Here is an 18,293-nt window from a genome sequence, read left to right as displayed (position 1 = left end):
TGTTATTTAAAATATGGTGATGACACGAAAACCAAAACGAAAACAATAGAATATTTGTTGAACATAGTTTTTCAAAATTGAAGTTATTAAATTCTTGTTTAGGAAGTATTGAGTCAAGAACGATTAAACCGATTAACAATTTTAAGTATTGAAGATAGTTTTCTTTATCTAATGTTCAATTATGATTAATAATTATATAATTGAATTTTTTGCATCAAAATATGTACATAGACATCAATTTAGGTGATTCATATGTAGTAAGTTGATTTCATTACTTATTATTTATACAATAAAAATTGGTGTAGAGATGAGTCGCCTAGCATGACCAGGTGTCCAATCCTTGTGTTGTGCCATTTAATTTTTTTAGGGGCCTATTTTTGACCATCTCGCACAGGGCATTCATATTCTCTGGACCGGCCCTGAATTTACACATGACCCAAGCTAATACATCATACACCACAAAGAAGAGCAAAAACCAAATATTAAAGGAATAAAAGTAAATACTTTAGATCAAAGAAACCCTTGACTATCCATACCAACTTAATAAAACCAGATGATCATAAAATGACATTAATTAATGCAAATAAAGAAAAATAAAGTTAAAAGTAACGAGAGTGATTAATATTTAACTAATCAAGCAATTGTCAAATTAAACTCCTAGTAATCATGCAAAAGCAATGTCTCCTTGTAAGAACTCATAGAGGTGGACCCATGAATTCCATTAATCTTAGTCAACTTGAAACAATTTGAGGAGGGTTCATAACTTTCAATCGATGCTACATTGTTATATTTATAATCTTCAAGTATTTCCATAACTGCTTCACCGTTGTAACTTATTGCCATCGTCGTAACACAATCCGCAGTTGAGTTTATGGTGAATACTTTTTTAAACGATTTTGTAACACCATCCTCCATCATCCATACATCATAACCTTCCGAAATCTTGTAATCACGGTAAATCAAAACAAGAGACTCCCTGTACTTACACAAATCCCAAACACTACCACGTTGAAAATCATTCGGAAGATTTATTACTCCAAATTCTTCATTAGCCAAATCAAACGAAATAATTATCCGACGTTGATCATCATCCTTACAATAAGCACGCCAATAAATAAACCCGTCTACACATTCACATTCATCCGATGATTGAAGTTTAATCGATTCACAAGGCAGATCACTTATTTTGCTAAATGAACGACTTCTCCACAACAACGACCTTAACGAAAACACAGCAAGTTTCCAAGTTACCGACGAATTTCGATTGAATGTAACCTGGATAACCTTAGGGACACAAGTTTTGAGACAGACTCCAAACCCTAGAAAACTTCCATTGGTGCGATAATCAACATTAGGGAGAGTAACACCAATATATTTTCGAATAAATGGATTCAAAATATAAGCACGAGAACAACCGTATAAACACAACAAACCTTGAGAGGTGCTTACAAGTGTAGGTCCAACCCTAACTTTTGGATCGTGCTTATCTACAACAAAAAGTGGAACAATTGCAGACAAATCACAAATCTGTTGTGGAAATTTATCATCGTCAACAATAGAAACGTATTTCAGCCCATATTCATTCGGATCTTTATAGACTATAAATAGGTGGTGTTGATTTTGACGGAGATTGTAATCAGAAACAAATTGAGAACTATCGATCAATGATTTCCATGGTTTCGAGACACTTCGGAAGCGCATAAGTGATTTCACCGGAAACCTTTTCGTGATTTCGGTTTGAATTTCAATTGGTATGTGGTCCGACATTTTTAAATTTGCATGTGATTGTGGGATGCGATTGCTAGGGTTTTTAGTTTAGGGAGTATAAGAGAGTGGAAATATGTATAGTGATGGAACGATATTAGTGGAATCACTCACGTTTATGAACGTGGATTTGGTGACTATTTAGAACGTGGATTTGGTGGTAATATGTACATTAATAGTGATCGAATCAATTGACGGAGATAGTTGTAATATACGGTTATGAACGTACGTGGATTTAGTGATATTAGACTAATCCTAACCGAGCTTCACTTTTCCTCAAACATCCCAGTTGGCAGGCAAGTTGTTTGACGTCCTTGACGCCCCTAACACGGCCTCAAAATTTGACGCTCCGGACGTCAGTCGAAAAGCTGACAGATCAGTAAAGTAGTGTCAAATATTTTTCAGCCAATCATATTTCACCACATATTTTATATATTATTAATTAATAAATTATATACCCAACTACGAATAATATTTTGCCACATCACCAAAAAGTACATCACTTAACTTTGATGTCACCGCCACGGTTAGAAACAGTCTTAAAGGAATCAACTGATTAGTCTGTTTAGGACTACCTATAATTATAATTATGCAATGTCATACGAAATTTAGATTTTAAATTGATTGTGTTTTTATCTAGATAATAAAGTAATTAAAATATAATAATAAATAATAAAAATACAAATAAATAATGATAAGTATAACTACTACCACTAATTAGGGATGAGCACGGTACGGAACCGGTACCGAACCGTACCGGAACCGAAAAGTACCGGTACCGAATTTACCCAATTTCAAATACCGATACCGTACTGTTTTTCCAATACCGGTACCGGTTCGGTACCGGTAATTTTCGGTATTTTACCTGTTAGTACCGAATTTTTACTGCAAAACATATGGACTTCAAACAACATAATTCATAAAAAAACAGCATCAAGAGGATCACTAAAACAGCAAAAACAGCAACATTTAAACAAAATTCAGCAACATTTTAACAAAATTTTAACTAAATTCAGCAACATTTTAACAAAATTCAGCAACATTTTAACAGCAAAAACAGCAAACAGCAACAATAGGCGATGGTTTTTTTTTTGTTTTGATGATACCGTGTGACTGTCTGTACGTGTTAAACAATTTTCAAGTAACCAAACGGCCTTTTCATATTCCAATAAACCAGCGGCCTTTTAAAATATGGGTAATGAAATCGGTACTAATACGGGAATTTCCCGGTACCGTACCGGTACCGCATCTTTTGTACCGATACCGAAAAGCCAACAAAACTGGAACCGGAACCGGTCTCGTTTACCATTCGGTCCGGTAAAACGGTACCGGTACCGGGACGGTACCGGTACGGGATCGGGAAATTGGTACTTCTGCTCATCCCTACCACTAATAATAACATTAGACACATACACGGTATAATATTGAGTTGCAGCTTAACTGATAGTGGTATGCTTCTCTTAGCGAGAGGTCAGGATTTCGACTCCGCTGAGCTACAACATTGCACTCAATGTTATCATTGACTTGATGTATCTACCCATGTCGCCTTTGCTTCGTGTGGGGGCAGCAGGGAGGGAGGTTTTACCGGTCATGCCCTCGGATTGGACCGGGTTTCCTCCAGGGCATTAGTTGTGGTACAACTACGGGAGATGAACGCGTGAGTGGTTTAGTCCCCTTGGGTGATTCCAAACTGATGTAAAAAAAACACGGTATAACAAACAATAATGAACCATTGAAGCATCAAACAACCGATGTGAGTCCATTGATATTTAACACTTGCTAAAAGAACCCAAACACCAACCGTCATAACTGAAGCTCTAGCAATCGAAGTCCAAATAAAAAAAAATTGCGATTGAGTTATTGGATAGGGAGAGGTCATGAGTTCGATCCATAGGGATGACATGGTTTTTCTTTAAACCAATTGAACACCAATACTGGTGGTATATATTGACCCTATAGAGAGGTTCTACCGGATTCGTTCACAGACCTCTACCTGCAGTGGCGGAACTTAAACCCGGACACAGATTGGGCGGGTGTAAAAATTTAATAAATTTTTCATTATCAACATGGGTAAACACTAAAAAACCTTATTATTTGGTTAAAAAAAAAAATTTAGTGTAAATTTTTTTCCCTGTTAAATTCAGGTGGGGCGGATACCCCATTTGGGTAAGCCTATCTTCCACCACTGTCTACCCGGAACACTGCCCGAATGGATGTGTTCACGGGAACCGTCGATCATGTTCGGGTTTCCGCCCGAACGTGTGTGTTACGTGCAAATGAATGATCTATTGATATCAAAAAATCGTCGTTAAAAAAAAGAAACCGCGATTGAAACTAGCAATAAAATCTATCACAAATCACACCCAACCCGCTAAAAAATCACCTAAACTATGTAGAATCTCAACAGCAGTCCTACCTAATGACACAAAGTAAACAAACTCAATGGGTGATCTCGGCAGGAAAAGGAATGTCACCGCCGAGAAAGTGAACCAACAAAATGTTATAATCGTCCTCGAAACCCTGAGAATTTACCGGGTGAGCAGGACATGAAAACCAGAAATGCAATCCGTGACGAGGGACAACACCGACACATAAAAGATGTCACTGAAAAAAGAACCACAACGAGAAGGCAACCAAAATAGCTTTCGAGGAAAACTGGTTTCATGAATGGAGTGTGGGGTCTATTTGAAACGCAACACCCGCGTGTCTTGTGACACATATCACCCAACATTACAGAACAACCACGCCTACACGGAAGTAATAATTATTAAAGGACCAGAAAAGAAAGAAGATAGATAACAATGGGTGAAACACTCATTTACAAGTCATGTCTCGAAAGAACTACAAAAAATCATACCAACACAGATAAGCTCAGCCTTCCTTTCCAAACGTATAAACTAATGAAGATAAAAATTAACCGGTAGTGTGTTAAAACCTGTTACCAAATATTCATACTAAGTAAACATTGAATGTATTTAACTGAAGCTTTAATTCCAAAACATAACTCGCTATGGTTTCAATTCACCCAAGATGTCACATCTTCGGAAAAGAAAAACTAAGTCACCACGAAAACTGAATCGTCGTGTTCAACACACAGCACCTAAAAAAACAAGAATCGTCTCCAGACTCCAATGGCTTCGTATTACAAGTACTGTTCTTGAATTCTAGCTCGGTTTTGTTCCCACCATATCCTTGCATTCATTTCTCCAAATTTTTCTCGACTGCAAAAAAAAACAAATACAGAGGCCATGTTTGATTTGGAATTAAAGAACTTCACTTAATAAGGAGAGTAATAAATGGGTGTTAGTTTTAAATTTATTTAATAAGACGTGCTTTAATACAAAAGAAAATCAAATAAGTGTGAAATTACATTCTAGTCATAATTTTTTAAAATTTATTAGTAATTGCTTTTATAACTACCCCACATAGAGGTTATTTTGTTAATTTAATTATTCATACGGTTATTCAGCACATAAAACAAACAATAATTATTTATTAATCACTTATTCACCACCAACATATTATATCAGACAGCATGACTTAATAAGTAAAAAAACGGACGGACCCTAACTAGCCTTTTCAGGTCAATCCAAGTTAGGGAAACTATCAAGAATAAGATATTAATCATTTTTTTACCTGAACCGAACACGCCTCAGCTCACGATTGCCACCTGGCAGCGCTCTGACAGTGATGTACACACCTGGCTCATCCTGTTCAACCCATTCAGTTTCCACATCACTTGCGTTGCTCATAGATAGTTCTCCTGAGTAATCACCCTCTCTAGATGAACTACTCCTTGCAGAAGCCAGTGATGAAGTTTCAGTTTTGGCTCCACTTATGCTTGATAGTGCCGGTGTTGATGCGGGCCCACTAGAATCGTGATGGGTTTCTTTTGGGTGGAAATTGCGAGGCGGACGCTCCTTGCTAAGTGGTGGTGTAACTGGGCTGTTCCCAAAAGACTCAATTTTTGAACCCTGCAAGTAAATAAGTATCTATATATCAATTTATTAATCATAAAGATGACAATTTAAACCCGTTTAATTAGAACCTAGACAAGTTAGGTAGTTAGGTTGCATATATATACTTTAATATACACACAACCAAAAGTGAAACTGGTCGAATGCTTAAATCCTTCTAAATTTGTTTTTTTTTATCGACTTTGTTTTTTTCTAGTAACATAAAATACATGCACAACCCATTTTGACCCTTATAATAATCAAATCTGCAAAAGTTTACAATGAATGTTTAAAATAAGAGATTATTGCTAACCTCATCTTGAGATTTTGGTGGAGCTGGTAGTGGTACACCTTGATGATTGAAACGCTGCACATTATACAACTCCATAACCTTATCAGAGTTCTCGGCCCACCATCTTTGAGCTTGCCTTTTGTTGAACATTTCACGGCTTATAAAATAACACCATCAAAATTCGATACAATCAAAATCTTTCTCAAAAATATTTTAATATAACTAAAGGTGAGTATTTATAACATTACATTATAATGAATGCAGCGGTTTATTAACCTACAATGTGAGTTATATTTCCATCACACGTATATGGGAATCCATTTACATATCTTACTAATTCAATACAATCCTAGAGACAAAGCTTAATCAGAAAATACATTTATATATAAATATAAAAATAAATTAAAACAATATGAAAGACCGCCTATATTTTTTTAAATTGGGATGGTCCCTGAGTTTGCAAGGACCCAGTTCACATTAGCCATATACTACTTTTTAGTGAGTGTTGAAAAGAACGTTAGATCTGAAACAGAATTGAATGGACCCGTTGCATTATTCTGGACCAGATTAAACCAAATATGCTATACTACACAAATGAAGGGGTCCCCTAAGTTCATTATCAGATCATAAAGAGTCGCAGTCGCAGTCGCTTTCAAACAATGAAGGCACACATGTGTAGGTAGCACCACAGTCCACATACATCATCTACAACAGACAAGTTTGCTCTCCAAATATGAACTTATGCATAATGGTGTCTTTATATCATATGCATGAAAAGGTGCTATTACTGCCCCTGAGCCATCGCATGTACTCGAATGTGGGAACACATTCTTACCCTTAAGGATATAAAGGGGTTCCTACCATGTGATGCCAACAGCAGATAACATATGTATTTGTTCCCCAATCATTTTACAATGTAGTATTGCAGTATGCACCAACCCCAAGGAATTACACCAGCAAATAATACCATTGATATAACCTTAATGACAGGCAATGAAATAATGGTCCCCAAAATAAGTGATTACCACAACATCAGGCATAACAATGAGATGTACAATGAAAATGTTAGACAATCTAAACAATCAAATGATTATAATTTATAATTAAAAGAGTAATAATTTGATAATAAACATATACAAGAAAAGCTTAACAAGTATGTTAGATGATTCCAACCAACAAAACATTATGGCGGAACTAATGGATGTAATGGACCCACAAAAAAAATTTATTGACTGTATATTGCCTTTATCATAGTTACATATTTGTTTGTATTATAATTTGGTTTCATATCATATGTGATGTGTGTGAAATAATTGTATTGCAAGATGTTAACCATCACCTATATGGGGGCCACCTCCACAATTTAAGCCACTATGCAACCTAGTATCTAATACACATGGACCTCAAAATTATGACTTTAATAAGATGTTGTCAGCTAAGCTTATTTTTACAGCTTATTGGTATGTAGAAATGTCAATAACCTTATTTTTAACAGCACAACATATGCTACTTACCGACTTCAGCTCATAAGCTTAAATAAGCCATTAAGTGTATTATCGTTGAATTAATCATTTTTTTCCCAAATTTCAATGAGCCCATGAGCAACAACACCATATCAAAACTTGAAACTATGACATAACTTTAAATACCTGAAACGAATACGTTTTAAATCATTTGCTCCTTGCGGTAACGAATGAAACGTGATCAAAACCCCTGGTTCAACTTGAGCAACCCATTCTTTAAGTTCATCTTCCTCTATAAACTTAACCGATTCAATTCGATCACTATGTGAAGCCGGAGTACTTCCACCACTCGAAAGCCCTTTCAATCTAGCCTCCATTTCCTTCCCCCAAACCCTAGGTGTAGTAGCATTACATGTCCGTTGATATCCACAATGAATTCTATCAGAAACTGATCCAGTTTCTGAATCCAAACATTCACCATCCTTATGATCATGATTCGATCCCGAACATGGCTTGCAGTTCTTATAAGCTCCTGATGCCTTCACCGCCATATCCTTGATCTACACAAAATACACTAATAACAAATTTACATATACATACATAATAATTAGCATATACATTAATAATTAACCTCTGATTTCATAGTTCTCATAGTTTTAGACCTATTTATTGTTATCATTCTAACATTTCATAGTACAATATACTGTATTATTACATATTGTATTATTACATATACATAATAGATATATAAGTGATATGCATCAATGAATTGAAGAAAATGAGAGTAATAAGGTACCTGAGATGTGAGAGCTTTAATGGCAGGTTTAGTGCGAGGTGTTTCAACGGTGTCGTTTTGCTCTTGTTCATGAAGAGATCCAGCGTTTAATTGCTTTGAACAAGGGATACAAGTCAACATATTTGCGTTTCTCCGATCTCACACACACTTCGAGTTCAGATTTGATTGAAATCAAACTCGTAAACGGTTTGCATCGGAGTAAGAATGAAGTAATCAAACATATAGGTTTGAATTGACGCGGTTGTAATTAAATAAATAATTAAATAAATAAATTGAAGAAACCGTTACAAAAACGTAATGTGAAAAGCAATTAACCCCAAGGGGTTGGCTTGGTGGTAGGATGCTTGGAAAGTTCCAAAGGGACCCAAGTTCAATCCTCACTTGCTACACTTTGGGGGGTTTGCCTTTCAAAAAAAAAAAAAAAAAAAAAAAAAAAAAAAAAAAAAAAAAAAAACGTAATGTGAAAAAGTTGTTACGATTTGGGAATCGCACGCATTTGGTTGAGTCGACTGCACAAGTAGAGTGTGAGGGAAAACACACAGAGAGAGGTGGATTTAGTGTGTGTGAATATTGATTTTTTGTAGTGAAGAATGAGAGAGAATGAGAGAGGTGGCCCGTGGTCATGTGATGTGCGCCAACCAATTTATAAATAAATTAATATGAGTACATAGTACTCCTATTACATTACATTAATTTTAATTTTAATGTTAATTAATAAATTAAAATAAAAATTGATGGCAATGGTTGAAACGTACAGCCTCTGCCCTCTGGTAGACTGGTAGTGGTGGTGGTATTGCGGTAGTGGTGCTACAACTACTTTACTGGTACTAAAATAAATACTGATGGCTGCTATTGTAGTCACTAGTCACTACCAGAATCAGTTCGTTAATATTATAAAATAAATATTGTCTTTTGATAAGATTTTCTAATCTAATAGAGTTTATCTGGTAATCATTTATGATCAATTATTTCAACCACTTTACTCTTTTGGATATGTTACCAATGAAATTTGAACATGTAACATCTCGTAAAATTATCATGTTAGTTATATTGAGATGATAACTTATATCATCATATATTTACGTCTTAATTTTGATAATAACAAAGTGTCTTATATAATAGTAAATACCAAGGCTCCATACCCAATCCAAGACCTCCGAAAAGGAAGTGTTGGATGCTATTAACAAGTGTGGTACATCTAAGGCGTCTGGGCTGGATGGTTTCAAATTTAAATTCTTCAAGTTACATTGGGATCTGATTAAAAATGACCTCGTGTAATCTCTTAATTGGTTTTGGGAAACTTGATATATTTCAAATGGATATAATGCCTCTTTTGTGACCCTTATTTCAACAACAACAACAACAACAACAACAAAAAACCGATGGGACTTAATGGCTTCCGTCCCATTAGTTTAATAGGAAGCTAGTATAAAATATAAGCAAAAGTTCTTTCCATTCATATCCGTAAAGTAATGCCGGGTTTTATAGGTGATGAACAAAGTGCCTTTATAAAAGAAAGATATATATTAGACGGGGCACTTATTGCAAATGAATCGATTTATTACCTTAAGCGAAACAAAAAGAAAAGTCTTAATTTTAAAGTAGACTTTGAAAAGGCGTTTGCTAGTTAATTTCTTTTAGAGATGATGAAGAGAATGGGGTTCGGATGTAGGTGGCGGAAATGGATAATGACTTGTCTTAAATCGGCTTTTATTTCAATTCTTGTAAATGGGTCGCCTACTGTGACAACACGGAAATTTTTGACCAAATTTAAACTTAATCTTTATATGATTTCGACAAGATAAGCAAAGTCTGTAATATTGATTCTCAAAATTTTTGAACTAGTGTTATATATTCAGTTAACCTTTGACTATTGACCAACGATTCACGAACATCTATATATATATAATAAGTTGGTATATTAATTACTAAAATTAATTATAAATAACTTGCAATGTGTATTTAAAAACTCATTTATGTATATTAAATAAAGATATATACATATATATAATTTCAAGTTATTTAGTAAACGATAGTAACATTCGATTATTGATTCGATTGATACTTAGATAAGTTAACTAAAACGTTTAAGATTAACAAGTAAAACACTAATTTGCTACAGTATTTTCGAATTGCTACAGTACTGATGTGTTAAGATGTAACATTTAAAATGTAGACAATATGCTTAATAATTAACACATAATACGGGCAACTAAAACCCGATCATCTAGTAACTAGCAAGTAAATTGACCAGTTCGATCCACAGGGAGAAGTTTGTTTTAAGGACTTTAAACGATTAATTATTCTAAAGAGGGAGTTTTAAATGTAGAATTGTTAAGTAACAAACGGAAAATAATATGAGATAAATAACAAGGATGAGAAGGCGGTGTTTACTTCAATGCTTGATAAATGATAGGGATTGTTCTTTTATAATTAAACCCGTTATTTTGTAGTTACAAGTAAATGATTCATATCAATATCACAATATCTATAAACCGAGAACTATAAACTTAGTAAATTCACATAAACCTTGTCATTAGTTCTTCTTTACCTATGTTTAATCAATAAGACTCTTCCTTGGTTAAATTCACATAAAACCTAGTTTATTAAGATCACTCTAAATAAACTACACTATTGTGAAATCTTGTTACCATTCAATTACCATCCTACACTCACATGTAGATGTCTAAATCACTAAGTGTTGAAGTACAAGCCATGAACATTGATAAACTCACATAAACCAATTCATAACTTGTATAATTGAACTAGAGTAAATGGATACTTACAACAATGGATCTATGGAAGAACATAATTGATTTAGATTGATTAGATTAATTAGACCCAACCCGGTTAAACTCACGTAAAACCTAAATTACAACAATCACTTGAGGTAAATTCATGACTATGTAGTTCTAGTACTTATTCAATTACCGATATAAACATATAGCAAAGTCGTCAATTAAGTATATGTTTACCCTTCTAGATTACTAAAAGTATTGAAGCATAGAGTGTGTTCCTAGTGTCACATGTAGTTAACAATCTATGTAATTGAAGAAAAGTACCAAACTAGCATAACTATGGTTCTTTTGGTTGGACATGGTAATTTAATCAATCAAACATCATAGTAACTTAAATAACATTAAAAGATAGAACAATTCCAAACCATAAATCTTACATTAAAGTAAACACACAAGGCTTTATCCAATCATAATAATGAAGGTTACAACGATACAATCAAAACAATAGGAATTCATAATCTTATCACTAAAATAAATGAAACCGAGAGTACCTATCGTAGCTTATGATCTCTTCTTCAATCTTGATGCTCAAAAGGGTGAAGAACCCTTTAGAATGGCTGGGGGAAGCCCCCTTCTCGGACTAGAACTGATCTATATTGTGGTGTCTCAAATGTGTAACCAAAGCTCTTCTTAAATAGGCTCAAAAGTTAGGTAAAATGGCCAGAAATGTATCAGATGCACCGCATCTAAAGGTGATGCGCCGCATCCCTTTATTTTTAGTGGTTTCCAGCGCGTTTTAGGACCCAGAACTGTCGGCAGGACCTCAGATGCGCCGCATCTGAGTTAGATGCACCGCATCTGGCTCAGATGCACTGCATCTGGCTCAGATGCGCCGCATCTATCACAGATGCGCCACATTTAAAGCTGTCGGGACTATTTTGGCCTCAGATGCGCCGCATCTATTGCAGATGCGCCGCATCTGGTACTGTTTATTGGTAATTTTCCAATATGATGTTGTAGAGATCTGAGTTATGGACGTCTGGGCTCCGGATTCACTCTTTTTCGAGTTCGTATGACCTAGTTATGTCCAAAACGGTGCAGGTGCGCATAATCTTCTAAAATCAGCAATATTTTCCATAAATCTTCGCTTCAACACTCGCAATGGATTATACACACATTTTAACTTATTACAATACACAAGTACAATAATTACATACAAAATGATACAAAATCGGATCGAAATAACGACAACAAATATGTATAATTTTGGCGTTATCAAATCCCTACACTTAAACCTTGCTTGTCCTCAAGCAAGACTTACAAAAGCTAAAATATATTACAATGAACACACACATTTCTGAAAACACATACGAATCACACTCACACTTTTTATTTATTTCACAATGTAACACACGCACGCGTTTTGTGTATACACACACCTTTGGAGTACATACGCGAATTGAAATCACACCAAAGTCGAAAGGTGGGTTTTAAAGTCCACATTTCTTGAAAATTTGGATCCTTAGGGAAATTAGGATCTTTGCGGAAAACCTTTGATATTTTGAAAAATATTCATGTTAGTTTTTACACTAATCAAGTTTTCCGGTTTTAACCTCAAAGTCCGGTTGAGGGTAACTGAAAACCGAAGCCTCAGTCGGCTTTTAGCAAGCTACTCGCCCCTATAATTGAAGTATCATGGAACTTGAAACCGGATGTCCTAAAAATGGTTTTACACAATATAGTTCATAAAATATCATAAGTTTTAGAATAAACTATATCATGTCCAAATATCATCGGTGAACCATGAGTTTGCACACCTCAATTTGTTATGGCATATGTATGTTGACCGCAGTCAACATAGATGCAGTTGATCTTTATGGAGATCATCCATCTGGGGATTAGATTCATTAGTCTTAAAAGCTAATTTGCACTGTGCCCCCCCATTGTACGAGACAGATCCATCTCATGGTTAGAATAAGTCTGACCACCAAAAACCCTGTTTGATGTTGAGGTGAGGTGGATTTCCAGCCGATGATAGAGATGACTTTTCAAGATTTTTCATCAACCTACAGCTGTTCTGGACTACATCTTCTAACATAAGTTAGCAAATGCGTCATTTTGGAAGACTTGACTTCCTTAATTCAATGAGTATTGGATTTGATTTTCGATTCAACAAAGTACCGTAGAATCCTTGCGCGAAGTATGTGATATAACGTGTTGATCATTTCCTTAGTTGGCTATTTCTTGAGTCTTTTATACAAAATAAATTCATGCAAATGAATTTATAAAGTTAAAAATTTTCACATTTTAAGCCATTTTAAACCATGTTTTTGTAATACCCACATTTTAAGCCATTTTAAACCATGTTTTTTGTAAAACCGAAAGAATTTACTCCTTCCCCACACTTAAGATCATGTAATGCCCCCATTACATGAAATCAGAAAATTGTAAAATTCGAGAGGGCAAATAGTATGAAAGAGAGTTAATACTTTCTAGGCTTTAGGCCGAAGATCACGGGATGATGGCGCTGAATTGGCTGTCACGATAAGAACATCATCCATTCCTTAAACGTTATCACAAACCAATCATCATGCAAGTATTTTACTGAACTTCATGCCAGTCTTTAAAAATTGCAGCACATAGCACAATACTCATTTTATATGATGCATATTTATTAATGAGTTGTGCACCAAACTTTACCCCTTCTTTTAACACCTAACTAATGGGGTCATTTTCCCCCACACTTATCGGACGACATGTAAAATCAGTGGAAAAAGTTCCACGAATAAGTAACGTGAGCCAGTCATTAACCCCTCGGGTGGTATACAATATATCATATAATTCTTTTTTCAATTTCTTGAAAAAGGAATACCTAACTCGAGAGTCAACACATGACTCTCTCCTAAGTGCGGCTTGCAGCAAAAATTTTATTCTTTCAGGTGGATCATGTCCAAACGGATCATCTTTTAATATATTCCAAGTGCTAACCTCGTGAGGATATACAAATTCCACATGAGAAGTTGACTCCTCAAATGGTTCCACTATATTAGACTCCTCATCGTCGATGATCTTTGATGAATCCATTTCTTCGACCTCGGTAGTTAAAACGTCATCATCATCACTATCTCATGAATACCAACCTATCGCCCGCAATTCCCCTTCATCAATTCCTGGATAAAGCATTGCAAACGTGGACATAAATGGGGTGGTAGGTGGTATAATAATGGTACGCTCAACACTTTCTACCTCGGGTATCTGCGTATTACCCCTCGAATCAGCTAGTGAATTAGCCGAAAAAGTGTCCGGCTCCCTTTCTTCAATTTGCTGGAGTAGACAGCTCATGGTCCTCTGTAAACGCTCAATGGATTCTTGTTGGCCCGCTAGTGTTTCTTGTAAATTTTGGCTCCGTTCAGTCTCGTTTATCATGAAGTCTAAAATTACATCTTCTAAATTCGACTGACTCTCCTCTCCTTCTTGAATTTTGTAACAACCCAACCCGTATTAAAACCGGCCCATAAATTTTTTTCCTTTTAATACGCTTTAAATAACACCTTAGGTCCCAATTGTGTTTCCATAAACATCTTTAATACAATAGAAGGTTTAATAAACCCTAAAACATTTAATACATTGATTAATTGTCCAAACGGACATACACGACCCGACTAGTTTAGTTTCCAACCAAAACCGAGCATGGTGATTTGGGACTACGCTACCCAAATCCTAATCGAATACAAAAGCAAGATCTTCTAAGCAACCTAGCCAAGATCTCTAATCCCCAAGCTTACCCGAGCCGCCAAGCATGCGATCCTATAAAAATATCAACAACGAGAGGGTAAGCTAACGCTTAGTGAATGATAATATACTACATACATATATATGTATAAAATGGACACGCCACACAAATATCAAATACCGCATACCGAAGCATCCATGTATAAGGCAACTACACTAAGCATACCGTACGATCTCTAAGCAACAAGCTAAAGATATCAAAAAAGTATAAGTTCACCAACGACGATGTGAACAACGCCAATAAGCTACACCCGGAGGGTTAGCTACAACACAACACAACATTAATATAAATAACAATATAAAACGAATAAGGTTAACCCCTTAACCCATTACCGAATACCAAACGCCACAATGAAGATTGGCCGAACTACACGAGCCTTAGTAATCCGAACCCACACGAGATTACTATCATCACAACATCGAGGTTGGCCGAACTACACGAGCCTTAGTAATCCGAAACTACACGAGATTACTACCTCAATAAGATGACCGAACTACACGAGTCACCATGAATCCGAACTACACGAGATTCATTTTAGATAAGATGATCGAACTACACGCGTCATCGTGAATCCGAACTACACGCGATTCACTTCTCCAACTCAACCCACGGTCACGGGATTATAAAATCCACCACATCGGGGTTATCCACATCACGACAATATCAACCCTTCGCCATTGGGGTTATAACATCCACATCACAACCACGTGTGATAACGTACACACAAACGTATACCTCGCCAAAGGTGGTCAACCAAAACACACAACCGTGCCAATTGGACTCATACAAAAGTCCATCAAATCCACCTATATGTGAAGTGAGCTCTATGACCGAGAACCACTTCACCCGACCCGCACCCATCCTACACATACATATGCATATAGGATATTAACACTCACCTTGTCGCCTTGAAGAATAATTCCAAGTAATCCGCAACTCGTCAATGGAAAGTACCTATTCCATTTCACAAATTCAACAACACACTTAGATTGGATTTACAAACCAACCCAATTTGACACTTAGTGCAAATTCGACCCAAATGCACCTCCAAGTACAAACCGCGCCCAAACTAACCAATAATCACTAACACAAGTGAAAATGGTCCTAATATGCCAATTAAACCCGAACACAAGTGTTAAACACTTATCGTTCTCAAAATCGCCCATAAACCCTAATTTTGACCCAAAAGGTCAACATCTCACCATTTACAAGTTTTGACACCAAAACATGTTTAACTCAGTTTTATACTTCAACTTAATCCATTTTAAGTTTACAAACCTCATCGAATCGACATTCGGGTCATAATCCTCAACAAACCCTAATTTTGACTCTAGTCAAAATTAGTCAACCACGAAAACCCTAAAAGTCTCCAAAACACCAATAATCACTAATGCTAGTGATTGTACACCATTTACAAGTCTTAAACATGGTTAAATCATTAACCAACTCAAAACCCGCCTTTAATAACAATAAACCCGAATATTGGTGTTAATCTCCAATTAACAACTAAATGGGTTTCACCTATGAGTCATACAATCAAAAGCCCCAAAATTGAATGAAGAACACAAAAATGAATTTCGGAGTTAGAGCTCACCACTAGTATCACCGTGTAGCTAAGAACGAGGAGAACAACCTAGTCAACTACGCCAAAGATCAAATCCCGCTTCTTCCTTTCCAAAAATCCCTTTGAAATCAAATGGGTGTTTGAGTTTTTGAGAGGAAAATGAAATGAAAAGGAAAATGAAATTAGGAAATGAAATGAATGGATGAGGTTAAAGCCTCAAATCTGGCTTAAACGTGAAATGACCAAATTGCCCTTGAACCTTATTTAAAATTACAACAATCTGGTGCCAGTTCGTGCAGTATGCCGCGCCGCGACCTTAAATGTCGCGCCGCGACATTTGACTAAGTCTGGGATCATTTTAAACCTAACTTCTGATCTTTGTTTCAGTAGAATGCCGCGCCGCGGCCTCGTTTGTCGCGCCGCGACTCAAAGCTCGACCTGAGCCCTTCTCTCGCGTACAAGACTTTAACACTAGAAAATATCCTGAACCCTTCATACGCCTATCGTACATACACAATACACTTATAAATCATGTACGGAGAAAAACGGGGTGTTACAGCTCTCCCCCACTTAGATTCGATCACGTCCTCGTGATCCTCGTCACTTAACCAAACGGACCACACTTCACGGTCCTCAAACATAAGTCCCAACCGACTTTCCTAAGCAATTCTTCCCACTGAAATGCCTTTAACAACTAAATCGTCACCCGCGATTTATCAAATCCACAATCTGAGCACTAAAACCATGCTCATTTTTTAACATCGGGAAAACTCAACCAATCTCGTACCGAGATATCAACCCCTTAGCGTACCCTTACCGAGTACAACGCTAAAAGCAACCAAGTCTCAACCTAAGGTCAACAATCCGAGACGATGAAGACCGAACCAAACGAATCCTGACGGATAACACCAATCACTAAACATCCCTTGTAGTGCGCAATACGACCAATACGCAACTACCGTAACATCATAATCCAACGGCTAAAACCGATAGCGCCCAAAACGATTATGGAAACGCAAATCTCAAGGTGTACAAAATCGACTATTGTCACACCCGTAACAACATGTGAGCGAAACACGGCTATCGCATCACTAATCACACAACATGGTCCTTACGACCCCACCATCGGTGTATAAAACAACCGATAGATCACACAACAACAACATGAAGGCTGGCCGAAAACACACGTGCCTTAGTGAATCCGAACTACACGCGACTCACTACTTTCACCACAACAACAATCGGGATTGACCGAACTACACGCGCCTTAGTGAATCCGAACTACACGAGAGTCACTATCCCAGAGGAATGACCGAACTACACGAGTCATTTGTGAATCCGAACTACACGAGACTCACTCCTCAATACAATGACCGAAACCACGCGAGTCATTTGTGAATCCGAACTACACGCGACTCACTTACATAATAAGATGACCAAAACCACACGCGTCATCGTGAATCCCAAACCACACGCGATCCACTACCATGATGAAGTTAGCGGACCCGAAGATCATGCTTCACCAATCTCAACACCGGATGAAGTCAGCGGACCCCGTCAACGGTCATGCTCCACCGATATAACACCTCGCTCATGATGAAGTCAGCGGACCCCGAAGGTCATGCTCCACCAATCGCATACTCCCATGATGAAGTCAGCGGACTCGAAAGTCATGCTCCACCAATCAATAACCATGATGAAGTCAGCGGACCCCGAAGTTCATGCTTCACCAATCAACGCCCTTTTGTCCTCGAACAACGAGTAGCGTAACATCGCACTCTGCTACACTATAGTGAACCCTAACGGATACCACTAACCATCCACACAATCGAGCAAGAACCACCTATATCAAACATAGGCACAAAACAAAAGTTATCGAGAAGAGAATCCGATACGCACATCCCTTAACCGAGGGATTTCACCTTGC

The 18,293-nt window shown here is 36.7% G+C and overlaps 2 protein-coding genes across 2 annotated transcripts; both read right to left on the bottom strand.

Moving 5' to 3' along the window:
• Window positions 1-657: 657 nt before the first annotated feature.
• On the bottom strand, window positions 658-1,767 carry LOC139871291 (putative F-box protein At1g47730). The gene has a single exon (XM_071859019.1). The coding sequence runs from the start codon at window positions 1,765-1,767 to the stop codon at window positions 658-660; it is 1,110 nt and encodes a 369-aa protein (XP_071715120.1).
• A 2,857-nt stretch (window positions 1,768-4,624) lies between these two features.
• Window positions 4,625-8,571, bottom strand: LOC139872340 (protein Brevis radix-like 2). The gene is made up of 5 exons (XM_071860192.1): window positions 8,272-8,571; window positions 7,662-8,035; window positions 6,034-6,169; window positions 5,401-5,738; window positions 4,625-4,985 (listed from the first exon to the last, which is right to left on the bottom strand). Exons 1-5 carry the CDS (start codon window positions 8,389-8,391, stop codon window positions 4,907-4,909), a joined length of 1,047 nt encoding a protein of 348 aa, XP_071716293.1. The 5' UTR covers window positions 8,392-8,571; the 3' UTR covers window positions 4,625-4,906.
• Window positions 8,572-18,293: the final 9,722 nt, after the last annotated feature.

The sequence above is a fragment of the Rutidosis leptorrhynchoides genome, chromosome 10 (genome assembly GCF_046630445.1).
Source record: "Rutidosis leptorrhynchoides isolate AG116_Rl617_1_P2 chromosome 10, CSIRO_AGI_Rlap_v1, whole genome shotgun sequence".
Lineage (NCBI taxonomy): Eukaryota > Viridiplantae > Streptophyta > Magnoliopsida > Asterales > Asteraceae > Rutidosis > Rutidosis leptorrhynchoides.
The sequence above is the reverse complement of the archived record's forward strand: the minus strand, read 5'-3'. Positions and strand labels throughout refer to the sequence as shown.

Coding starts and splice junctions, on each gene's coding strand:
- LOC139871291 (XM_071859019.1), bottom strand. CDS start 1,767: ATGTCGGACCACATACCAATTGAAATTCAAACCGAAATCACGAAAAGG.
- LOC139872340 (XM_071860192.1), bottom strand. CDS start 8,391: ATGTTGACTTGTATCCCTTGTTCAAAGCAATTAAACGCTGGATCTCTT. Junction 6,170..7,661: donor TTAAAACGTATTCGTTTCAG/GTATTTAAAGTT, acceptor TTATTTTATAAG/CCGTGAAATGTTCAACAAAA. Junction 4,986..5,400: donor CTGAGGCGTGTTCGGTTCAG/GTAAAAAAATGA, acceptor TTTTTTTTGCAG/TCGAGAAAAATTTGGAGAAA.